This window comes from Telopea speciosissima, chromosome 8 (assembly GCF_018873765.1).
Source record: "Telopea speciosissima isolate NSW1024214 ecotype Mountain lineage chromosome 8, Tspe_v1, whole genome shotgun sequence".
Taxonomy (NCBI): domain Eukaryota; kingdom Viridiplantae; phylum Streptophyta; class Magnoliopsida; order Proteales; family Proteaceae; genus Telopea; species Telopea speciosissima.
The window spans coordinates 59488323-59500406 of record NC_057923.1 but is presented as its reverse complement, the minus strand read 5'-3'; the positions used below and the strand labels follow the sequence as shown (position 1 = coordinate 59500406).

The 12084-nt window shown below is 39.5% G+C and overlaps 3 protein-coding genes across 3 annotated transcripts in view; 1 reads left to right on the top strand and 2 right to left on the bottom strand.

Moving 5' to 3' along the window:
• Positions 1–1534, bottom strand: part of LOC122671357 (nuclear pore complex protein NUP93A-like) — a 31241-nt gene extending 29707 nt beyond the window's left edge. The window contains exons 1-2 of the mRNA XM_043868518.1: positions 1406–1534; positions 1208–1299 (exon numbers count right to left, since the gene is read on the bottom strand). Of these exons, the coding sequence (XP_043724453.1) occupies positions 1208–1299; positions 1406–1507 (194 nt within the window). The 5' untranslated portion in view covers positions 1508–1534. The remainder of the gene's footprint in view (positions 1–1207; positions 1300–1405) is intronic.
• Positions 1535–3572: 2038 nt separating this feature from the next.
• Positions 3573–5503, top strand: LOC122670533 (P-loop NTPase domain-containing protein LPA1 homolog). The gene is made up of 3 exons (XM_043867454.1): positions 3573–3960; positions 5042–5137; positions 5255–5503. The coding sequence occupies exons 1-3, from the start codon at positions 3616–3618 to the stop codon at positions 5291–5293; spliced, it is 480 nt and encodes a 159-aa protein (XP_043723389.1). The 5' UTR covers positions 3573–3615; the 3' UTR covers positions 5294–5503.
• A 4679-nt stretch (positions 5504–10182) lies between these two features.
• On the bottom strand, positions 10183–10892 carry LOC122670534. The gene is made up of 2 exons (XM_043867455.1): positions 10562–10892; positions 10183–10447 (listed from the first exon to the last, which is right to left on the bottom strand). Coding segments are annotated over exons 1-2 (327 nt in total). The 5' UTR covers positions 10888–10892; the 3' UTR covers positions 10183–10446.
• Between the last annotated feature and the right edge of the window lie 1192 nt (positions 10893–12084).

Below are 12084 nucleotides of genomic sequence, written 5' to 3'. Positions count from 1 at the left end.
TATGAAGATAACTATTTGTGGTATTCAGAAACAACGCAATTTATCAGTAGTCCACAACAACCTTACATTGTCTGGTTCACGACAACCTTATGTAGTCTGGCAACAACCTTATGTTGTTTGGTTCACAACAACCTTATGCTGTTACTTGGTCCCCAGCAACCTATGCTACAATTTTATTCATGACCTCTATTTAGGGCTCATAAGTGCATCGATATTTGCACTTCTATTTGTCTTATTTGTGCAGATTACTACTTACTACTTGCCTTCGTTGAGAAGGGCTTGTGATGTTGCTATGATATTTTGTTCATTGATGTTGGATTTATTCGACACGAAATTTTTTATCTACTATTGTTTTTTATGATTGGTGTGCTTGAGTTGATATTGCTATCATAATGAATTTTTCTTTGTGCTCACTGGCGTCTATGATTGCTCTATGATTGTTGAATTTTTATCTACTGGCGTCTATGATTGCTCTATTTATGTTCAAGATTGGTGTTGCTTTTAGTTTCTATTCTTGCGGATCCAAGTTGGATCTTTCTTTTGATATGTATATATACACTCCAGCTTAAGGGGAGTGTTAAGACATGTATTGTGTTTAGTCACGATAGAGGAGTGTCCCTACTGTGATATATTTGGTCTTCTTTAGTTTTACTAGTCGGAGTATAGTTAGATTTAGGTTGTGTGTTTGTGTTGTAACCAACTCAGAGTCTGACCCTGATTTTGCATGTAATTATAAATAGTTCATTGGTAGACCACGATAGAAATGTTGAACCTATCGTGGGTTTAGCACTCTCTTCTACTTTACTGGTTACAGATCCTGGTTTATCACACATATTAACTGTAGTGTTTACATTTCACATACAGTGTGAACTGTTTGAATCCGACTGAAGACATTTCAATAAATAACACTAAGGGTCAAACAAGAGCATAATAGAGTAACAGAGTGACCTTACCTTTAACTCAAAAGACTTATGATCCCGTGGAAGCTGCTCAGCGTTAGTTTCTTCGCGTGCCAGTAACCTGCTCTTACAAAAATATAGGTGGAAACTCAACAGATATCAAGGCAATATTGATCCTAGACAACCAAAACAATAAATTATATAAGGCTGATGGAATAATTAATTCAGAGTTTTTCCCAGCCAGCCACATTGTCCGTTATCATAACTGAACTTAACGCAAACTAATCACAGTGGAACCCAAGCATTACCTCGTAGCGGCAATGGATTGGGTAGGAGCTTCAGTCCTAAGGGTTTTGGCCTCGAGCTTCTTCGACAACACTTCCAATTGGTCCAAGTTTCTCTGCAACTGTTCATGTGTAAGTTAAGTAGCCGAAAAACCGAGAAATGAAAAGTAGACGATAATACGAAAGCAATAGAATCGCCGAAGGTGAAAAAAAAATAAGAACCTGCAAAGGAGGGAATTGAGCAGAGGGAGCAGCTTGTTCGAGAAGCTTCGTGGATGAGTGGAGGAGATCGTTCCAACTACTCATGTCCGGTACAGTCGCCATCGCTGCAATTCAAAAGCTCGAAGTGCCTGAAAATCCCTAATTTAAAATGGCGGGGAAGAGGTAGAGCAAACACACTTAACGAAACTTTCCGACAGGTTGGTCCATAGAGTCGTATAGTGTTCAATCAGGGTAAGAGCTAAGAACTGTTTGGGATCGCCGGAAATCGTAGTGAGGTGCAATTTTCATTTTTGCACTTTCTTTTTTAAAATCCAAACGCGTGCGGGCCATCATCCCGGTTTCTTTCTGCAATGTTATCCCCATTTTCCCGCTTTATTCCGATCATCAATGCAAAAGAAAACACTACCGGTCGTGTAGCCCCTGCACCAGCGTGGTAGTGAATGTCTCACTGAAAGTGTGTAGAAGCATCATTGGTTTGGAATTTTGGATGCGATTTTTTATTGTAATGGGGGCTGAACGGTCTTTTTGAGCACAAGGAATTAGTTTGTGTCTTGCGTGCAAGAACCACGCGACCAGTTAGGCTTTAACATTCTTTTCCCCTATATTAAATTAGGGGGAAAGAACCCTACCTGATCGCGTGGCCCGCGTAGCTCCTGTGTCTAGACCCTAGACACTAAATGCACAAAAGTACCATGCTGCCCCCTTGGAAATGTGTAAATGCTGCCAGGGCCTTTTTTTTTTGGGTCTATTTTAATCAAAGTTACAAAGAGAAGACTAAGACAACCCAACAAAAACCTACAATTACCAATGGGAAGGGGGGACAAGGGGTGCCTTTTTTTTGGCATAATATGCAAACCGGGAGAGTCAGATCCCTTGACTTCCTAGGAGGCATGCACTCAAACTGACAAGCCACTAACCAACCGACCAAGTGATTGTTTGCGCCGCCCAAGGTGATGCTTGTGCATACACTCCCATTGGCTAGCATGTGTGTTTAGGCTCTAGAGGTCCAGGCAACATCTCTTTCCCTTTTATTTAATTTTTATTTCTTAAGTCATAAGTTGGGCTTAGAGGATAAAGGCTTGGCAGTGAAATCTGTTTTTTTTTTTTTTTTCTTTTTGGTGCATCCGATCAGAAAAGTTTTTGAAGCTGAAATATGGTTTCTCACTAAATTAAAGAAAAGGAAATCAAAACATCAAAGGAAAACTGTAGGTGATGAATACTTGAGAAAAGAAATAGTATAAATATGAGAATTTTCAGTTTTAAAGGAAGGGGAAAGAAATGGCTGGCTTTGATGTAGCCATTTATAGCAAGAAAAGAAATAGTATGAATATGAGAATTTTCAGTTTTAAAGGAAGGGGAAAGAAATGGCTGGCTTTGATGTAGCCATTTATAGCCACTCCATATACATATTGCTTCTTCTTGCTTGCATTATTGAAGTGAACAGATAGCGTTGTTGAAATTTTGGATTGGAAAGGGAGAATAAAAAATGATTGAAGAGAAACATTGGATTTACTGTTAAGTTTTGCTTCAGTACCTCAAAAGTTGGGGACAGAGTTAACCTTTTTTTCACAGAGCAGGGAGGGTATATTGTCAAAACAGTTTAGAAGAATCTGGAAAAATAATGGAGATGGTTAGTCTTCAGCCAATATCCTATGGTCATTAATACTCCTCAGTCCTCCCTCTATTGGACGAAGTCAACAATACCCCCTAGACCTTGCGCAATACCCTCTCAAGACCATCCGAAGGCCTCGGTCAAGGGAGATCCCTTGACCGTGGCTGAACGTAAACCTCAGTTCAGTTTCAGGCTCAATTTCAATTGAATACCCCCTGTATTTCTATGCACGCCTATGTTACTCCAATCACTACTGTGCACTCTCCCATGGTCCTAGATTTTTCCAAGCTCTAATTTTCCACTTGGTGAACTCCGTTTGGGCTGAAAATTGATCTGCGAGAAGGGGACCTTGGGGTCTTCCTGTCAACAAAATTAGGCCCCCATTTGATCAGCCACAAGGCAGATATTTGGGCTGTTTTGAGAAGGTTTTCAACATGTGCTATGCTGAATGAATCCACCTTTACAGGATAAATGAAAGTTTCTAGTACCATTTGCTGCTATTTGAGTTGCAGAATTTGAAATGTTACTAAAAGAGGAACTAAGAGAAAATGAGGAATACTGCAAGCATAGAGATTCAAATTCTATCAGTTCAAAAGGAATGTTCTGTTTAATACAGAGACAAGGGTCGAGGCGGCGTTACATGGCTATAGTAAATTCTGATGGGTCAGTTGCCAAAGCATGGCCATTTCAGCATGAAGATAAAACTAGGGAGATACATAAATCTAGTGCTACTCCCAGTGAGATTAGGAATCCAATCTATGGTCCAGTCCAAGTTCATGATGCTGAGCCTGTTAATGTTCAGTTTGGTCATTTTGGGGTAGCTTCTTGGCCGAATGGCACAGAGAGTACAAGCTATATGGGCAGCTTAAATGATTGTAAAGTGGAAGAGGATGAAGTGATGACTCAGTTTTCTTCTTTGCACCATGAAGTGCATGAGAAGGAGGTATGTTTGTATTTTATTGGTCTTATTTCTTCTGTTTGAAGAGCATATAAGCCTCCAGTGATTGTTTTGTCTTGCAGAGTATATTATAAAATTCTTTATTCTTTAATATTAATGTGATAGATAGCCATTATGTTTTCATGAACAGACACATGATACTTGGATTGGTGCCTATCTAGAGGCTATGGTTAATGGGGCATACATAGACAGGGTACTTGTGAACCTGAACCTTGCACCGATTGACTCAAGTTTGTAGGCATTTTAAAGGGAAAAGATTTACTTTTTTTTAGGGGGTTTCCCATTATTAGGACTAGTGAATTTTTACTGAAGGTTGATAATGAAATATGACACCATAAAATTTGCTAATTGTTGAAAACAAAGCACCCTATGTTTCTATCTCTCTCTTTCCACCTTTCAAATGACTCCCTTACTCTTCAAAGGGGGGGGGGGGGAGGGGAAGAGAGAGATAGATACATAGGATGCTAGCATACGATACACCACTAGCATACCCAACCTTTTCCCTTTAGAAAATGATAATAGATGCGCTTGCATGACCCACAAGGGGATGAAATTATCATCCTTCTTGTTCCTGAAAGCAATATATAGCAGAGAAGAAATTGGAAGCCTAACAACTTTTACATTTCTTTTTAAGGAAAAAGGCTGGCACACACAACCCCCCTCTCCCCATAGGCTCTCTCTCTTCTCATTTAATGACATGGGTCCTTGTATAAAAATCGATACCCACTAAAACTCCTCTGCCCCTCTAGGTAGGCGTGTATGATACCAATATAAGAGGGTAGTTCATTGTGCCCCTAAGGCGACACCAACAAGGCGCCTATCCAAAAAAAAAGACGCCTGATGCCTAGGCATCGCCTAGGTGATGCCTTGACAACTATCTTGACAGCTGAAACAAAACCCTCATGCATACAGCATGGTTGATTACTCATTTTCATTTGCAGCACTCTACACAAATGTAACTTCAGAATATGCTACTTTTTTGTGTTCTGTAACATTTAACTGATTATCCTTCTTCGCTTCATCTTTGGGTTCTTTTTTTCACCTCATAATCCCATGCTCTGATCAGCTCGCAGAAGAAGTGGCTGCATTGAACAGTGAGGATGAGGCTTTGCAACAAGATAAAGATGATTCTAGTGATGCAACTGGGAAGCATGGAGATGAGGTACTGTGGTTTGTAATTCTATTGCTTCTGGAAGAGTTATAGTAGTTAAAACAACCATCACTAACTTCCTACCAGTATTTCTAACCATATTTTGAAATGCTATTTTGTTTCTACCAGATGGAAGGTTCAGTTGCAGTCATTGACACAATTGGATGAAGGGTAATGGGATGTGTGATGATGCTACAATCATGGAAATGCAGGGTCATCCTACCAATCTTGTTGATGATTCTCACTAACAGCATAAGCTCTCAAAGCAGCTCTATGAGACAATTGAGAAGACCAATCCATGAAGCTTGCTGTGTCCATAGCCTTCCTCTTGGAAGAAGTCATCAACAAGCTTAAGAATATGACTGCTCAAACATTTTCTCTAGACTGTGGATGCAATAAGTGTGTAATTCAGTCATAAAGAGATAGGACTGATAGAAACTGCAACACAAAATAATTTGCGTACAAATACTCAGTACTCTAAAATATCTTAATATTTAATAGCTTTTTTTCTATTTCTGCATAGACCAAAATTATATTTCCTCTTTCCAAATCTACATCACCAAGATAATGGAATTTCATGCAGTTCAGTATTTATTCATATTTGAAGGTCAGCAGTGGTTATGCTAGGATCCCTAGTTCTGAACAGTTAGTTTAATGTGTTCTTATTTCACTTCTACAAATAAGACAAGTTAGCCACTTAGCCTCTCTGAGTGCATGTTTGGGACAGCTTATGACCAGCAAGAATTTCCAGATATATTACTCAAAAGGATTCACAAAATACACCTAGTCTCTCGGAATTTAGAAATTCTGTCTCTATTGTCAAACATACAATTCATGGGGAAAATGGAAATAAAGAAATAGATTAAACAAAACAAGGTAACTATATATAACCAAATATGTGATCGTTGAAGCCTCCTAAATTCTGCTTAAGCCTTCTTTCAGTCCACCTTTCAGCTAGGCTCTTCATAGTTTCAATACTTATAGCCTTCTACTCTTGGTGAGAGTGTGAGACTTGAGAGGGTGGAAAACGTACACCCCATAATATCACAGTGATGGCAAGAGGGCAATGTCAATACAGCCATGACATTGCACAGATGACACAAAAGCGGCCTCAGCAGCAGGACAAATCAATTCCAGTTCAAAAGAATGAAGTCTCCTCTTTTTCTATTCTACTCTCGCAATGTTGATAGCATGATGACAACAACGAGTTGGCAATGGTGAGATAGCAAGATGCTGTTGAAGTGTCCAACCTAAAAGCCTAATCTATTAATTAGAGAGGTCCAACTGGTATATGAATTATGAAGGCATCTAAGGTCCCATAGATTTCCAACGTGAGATTATTCCCAACGCCTCCCCTTCACGTGTTTCCCCTCTTTTGGGTGGTAATAAATGTGGTATATGTGCACCCCTTTTGGGTAACCGTACACAGATTTATTATTAACGTAGTGGTTCTTGATGGCACTGATGTTTGATAAATTATAAGTGACGTTAGTAGAATCCTAGTAAGGGATGAGGACATAGAGGAGAGATGGAATGGTTAATTCTACAACCTACTTAATGAAACCATTCCGAGTTATAGTGGATCAGAAGAAGGTATTACCCACCAAGACACCTGTCGGAGGTATATATGTAAAACTAGGGTTTCTGACGTAAAAGAAGCACTAAGAAAGATGAAAATAGCCAAGGCTACAGGCCTAGATGGGGTCTCAATAGAAGTGTGGAAGAGCCTAGGAATCTGTGTCTTATCTTGGCTAACCAAGCTGTTTAGTAAGATTGTGTGCATTGAGAGAATGCCAGATGAATGGAGGAGATGCATTATGGTCCCGATTTACAAAAATAAAGGTGATGTCCAAAGTTGCAACAACTATAGAGGCATAAAACTAATGAGTCATACTATGAAATTATGAGAGAGGGTTATTAAGACACACCTAAGAAAAGAGACCACTATAATTCAGAGAACCAATTTGGTTTTATGCGAAGATCCACAACAGAAGCTATCTACCTACTTAGGAGACTCATGGAAAGATTTAGAGAGAGCAAGAAGGATCTCCATATGGTCTTTATTGACCTAGAAAAGCTTATGACAGAGTCCTTAGAAATTTAATCTGGCATGCGCTAGGGAAGAGAAGTGTTTCAAGTAAATATGCGGACATAATTATAGATATGTATGATGGTGTGGTGACTAGTGTAAGAACCGTTGGGGGGGGTCAAGGTAATAAATTCCCAATTACAGTTAGGTTACATAAAGGTTCAGCTTTAAACCCTTATTTGTTTGTGCTTATCATGGTTGAGTTAACCAGAGACATCCAAGATGAGGTTCTGTGGTGCATGCTTTTTGCTGATGACATTGTTTTGATGGATGAAACAAAAACTGAAATTAACACCAAACTGGAGTTAGGGAGATCAATCTTGGAATCAAAAGGTTTTAAGATAAGTAGAATAAGACGGAGTATATGGTGTGTAACTTAGTAACTCCGGGACGGATATGAGAGAGTGAAAGTTGATGAGATGAAGATTCCGCAAAGCGATCATTTTAGGTATCTAGGATCATCAGTAAGGAAGGTGATATGGAAGAGGATGTCTCTCAAAGAATTAAAAGTAGGATGGATGAAGCGGAGAGGGGCATCCGGAGTGTTATGTGATCGATGGATTCCTTTAAAGCATGAAGGAAAATTTTATAGTTTAGTCAAGACCAACTATGATGTATGGTGCGGAGTGTTGGGCAATTAAGAGGTGTCATACAGATAAGCTAAGTGTAGCGGAGATGAGGATGTTGAGATGGATGAGTGGCAAAATCAAGAAGGATAAAATAAGTAATGATCATATTAGAGCTGATGTACGAGTAGCCCCAATTCAAGATAAGCTTTGTGAAAATTGTTTGAGGTGGCATGGCCATGTTCAACGGAGGCCTTCGGATGCTCCAGTTCGGAGGAGTGACTTGATCCAGATTGAAGGTACTAAAAGAGCTAGGGGCAGGCCTAAATGACCATAGGTGAAGTGATGAGGAAAGACATGCATAGACTAGGCCTAGTCTCAAGTATGACGTTGAATACAGTTGACTAGAGGGCAAGGAAAAGGATCCGTGTACCCGACCACAGGTAGTTTTTTTATGTCTGAGTGTAGGTGTAATTGTTGTGTTACCTACTTTTATTACTTGTATTATTAATATTTTGTCTTTGCAAGGATCCATGTAGCCAACCCCATTTAGTTGGGATAAGGTTGATTTGTTGTTGTTGTTCTTGATGGCACTAATACCATGTTAAAGTGTCCAACCTAAAAACTTAAGTCATTAGGTTAAGATGCTCAACTTACATATGAAGGAACCAAGGTCCCAGAGTTTTCCAATGTGAGATTTTTCCCAAGATAACTAATTGGGTTTACAAGACAATCTGTGGGTAAACTATAAAGCTAGGTGAGAAACTGGATCAATCATGCTATATCTACATTTTTAACTTCGAAAGTTACCTATAAGCCAGAAGCTAAAGCATGAAAACAATCACTAGTAGGATGCTTCCAATCCAAAAGGAATTTTTGCATTGGGAAGATCCCATGGGAAGAACTCATCAACTGCTACCATAGTACTAAAACTCGCGAAATTTCGGTCGAGATATCGAATATTTCGAGTATCTCGACTTGTCCGAAACGAAACGCAAGTCCGATATGAAAAAATGCAATATTTCAAATATTTCGGAAATTTCGGTCATCTCGTTTCGAAAATTTCGGAAATCTTGGTCATTTTTGGCATTTTACACCCACAGGAAAATACCATATTTCGACGAAATTTCGACCAAATTTCAGTATCTCGGAAATGTCGGTCAGACCGAAACACCGAAATGAAACGAGATTTAGTACTATGACTGCTACAGCCAATCCTTTGTATGCACACCACCCATAGGGCTATCAATAATGATTCTTAGAATTTCAAGCACAAGGCATCAAAGAATGAAAAGTATCCTCTAAAGACTAGTCCCTTTAGAGCATTTTAAAATCATAAATGAAGCTTTGGTGAGAAGTTAGTCATTATTTTGCATGCTCTCTATCAAGGGCTTGGATTTTCACCAGATTAATCCCTAATTTGAATGTCGTAAAAGATGGAATGCCAAGCACTAAACCGAACCTAAGGAAAAATGAGTTGTATTTAGATCGAAAATAGAGTATAATAAAACCTTCTTAAGGGGAGTACAGAATTTTTTTTTTCTCCCAATTAGCTTCTTTATGACTTATGAATAATATAGTTTGTCGAATGCACATTAGGTCCAACAATGTGCAAATGCTTCTTCTAGGAGGTACAACCGTAGCAGGTCCTCATATGATTTCCCCTACCACATGCATGTGAACTTGGAGGATCACACATCAACATTCAGATATATCTTCCCTACTAAATATTATGCTCTCTTTCTGATACATACAATACAATTTGAGAGTTCAAATTCTGACAAATTCTAATTTCTTAAATACAGTTCTGCTTTGAGATTAAATATATCTTGGAACCGAAAAAAGCAAGATATATAACTTCATGCTAAAGTGGAGGTGTTGGAAATGCATAACAGAGAGGATTTTTTCATGTCCATTGAACTGCTTGAGCGGTCAGTATGGATGCATAATTAATGTATAAACTCAGGCTAGCACATATAATAAGCAGATGGGTCAACTTGAATGTGAAAGTGCCACCAAAATTAGGCTGGATCAATTGACAAACATAAGTACACACTATCTGTGTTAAGATCAGTAAAGGCAAACAGTGGATACATAAAGAACCTATACATTGTTAGTTACCAACTAATAAGATCATTAATACCATATTCATGTAAAACAAAATCTTGGTTCTGAAGTTAAAGCATTGTACACAAACTTCTTATTACACTACGAATCATGCTTAAGTAATCTAAATGAGTGAGACATCCTTCAATTACTTCTTTACACATTCTTTATAATCCTCCCAAGCAGCAGTCATCAAAACCCCATAATCATCTCCACTTTACCTCTCATACATCAGAAGGTACATATCAATATCCCAAACCAGTTAAATCACCTCAGTGGGAAACGAATAACACAAATTTAATTTGAAGTTATGTTGTTTATTAAAATTTCACTATACTATGCGAAGAACATGATCACAGAATACAAACATTAGAACTGCTACAACTTTTCGACCTCCTCAATTCAATGAAGGAGGAGAAAAAACAAAATTGTAAAAAGAACAAAAAAAAGAAAGGGGGGGAGGGGGTTGTGTGTGAACCGTAATTGGGTCCTACCCATTTCACAAATTCTTCTCGCATTTCGAATAACTTCAACATCTCATCCTCACAAATCCAAATTGGTCTGTTTCACAGAGAAAACCCAACTATGAATTCTTTTCTCAGATCGAAAACCCATTCAGTAACATACAAATGAGCAACACAAAGTAATTAAAATAGAATTCGATCAAAACGCTACCATTTCTTGAAGGGTTTATCAGGCGTTGCTCTATCGATCGATGGAGCCGCTGAGTTTGCAGATTCTTCGGCTTCAACGAGCTTTCGGAGTCTCTCTTGGAGGGCTCGAACCCTATCCTCAGTCTTCCGAAGCTTTCTCCATCTATAAGTGGTCCATAAGGCGAGTCCACCATAGACGAAGATGTAAGAAGCCCAAACGTAAGGGTAAGTCTCTGCGTGTTCTCTGATCTTCCGATACTGTTCTTCTACCTTTCCCTTCAATTCAGCTGGTGATGGCAGCTTCGTCGTTTGCTGTTCTTCTTCTTCTCTCTTCTCTTCAGTGGCCATTTTGTAAGAAGAGAGATACAGAGAGCTCTTACTAGTTTCTGCAGTCTTTTTCTTCGGTAAGAGTCTCTACTGTGGTTAAAAAATTCGGAAAATCGACTCACAAGCTGGCCATTAGATCCGAGTCAACTCACCTAGTTGTTGAGTTTTCTAGCTTCTCTACTCTCTAGGGCATGTGTGGACTATGCCACGTGGAGATGTTGCTTAGTCAGCATTAAGACTTGAGGTGAGACTGAGACAGTTGTGTGGGTCCCGTCAAAACTTAACCGTTGAAATGGGTGACCCACCTGACCTGACTGGATGGTTTGGCTAGCCCGGTTTTGGTTTGCGAAAGCTAGATACGGCGAATACCCGTCTCTCGATTCTGGAATTGAAACTGGATTCGAAGCCTGGGTATGCAGAGAGTCTAGCGATTGGGATTAGCTCTGGTGCGATTGTGAGAGGGGCTGCCAGTGTCTTCCCTCACGTGGTAGGGGCAGTTGGGCAAATGTGGAATGCTGTTAGGATCACTACCAAGTCTTGAGTAATTTGTGAGCCCTCTTTACATCTTCCTGTGCTTGAATTCCTTCTTTGTTGGATAAATTGTTGAAGGGTTTTTGGTTCAGGGTGACTGGAGTTGGAGGAGAATTAATTTTTCTTTAGATATCATTAGTTTCCTAATTTTTAGTTTTCGTAGAACTCTCTCGGTGGTCATTTTTCTTCCTCTATGTATGATCTATTCAAGGGAGAGAACGTTCTGAGTAGTGTTTATTTTATCATTGACTTTAAACTTTAGGATTTCGGTGGACTCTTTCCTTGATCTTCCAAATTTGGAGTTTGTAAAGAATCTGAACACGAAGAGCTGTAGTGAATTACAGAGGATGGGCTCTTGTTCTCCTCTTGTTCGTCTGCGGATATGCAAGTTGGGTTTTCATGTTGAGTCTCTGCTCTATGGGGTTGGATTGCTGAGAGCATGGTGGGGCGGGGGAGACTGGAGAGGGTGGTGGCGGGGTTGCAGCCTGCAGGGGAGGGAGAGTAAGAGCGAGAGAAGGAGGGCTGGAGGGGGTGGTGGGGGCGGCGGTGGTCGGAAAAAACAGCAGAGATGAGAAGTGTTCTTCCTATTGAGGAAGAAGAAGATAGCGTTGTAATGGGAAGGGCAAAAATGTCCTTACAAACATATTAACATGCTAACATCAGTAATTAACAATTAAAATGTTTTTT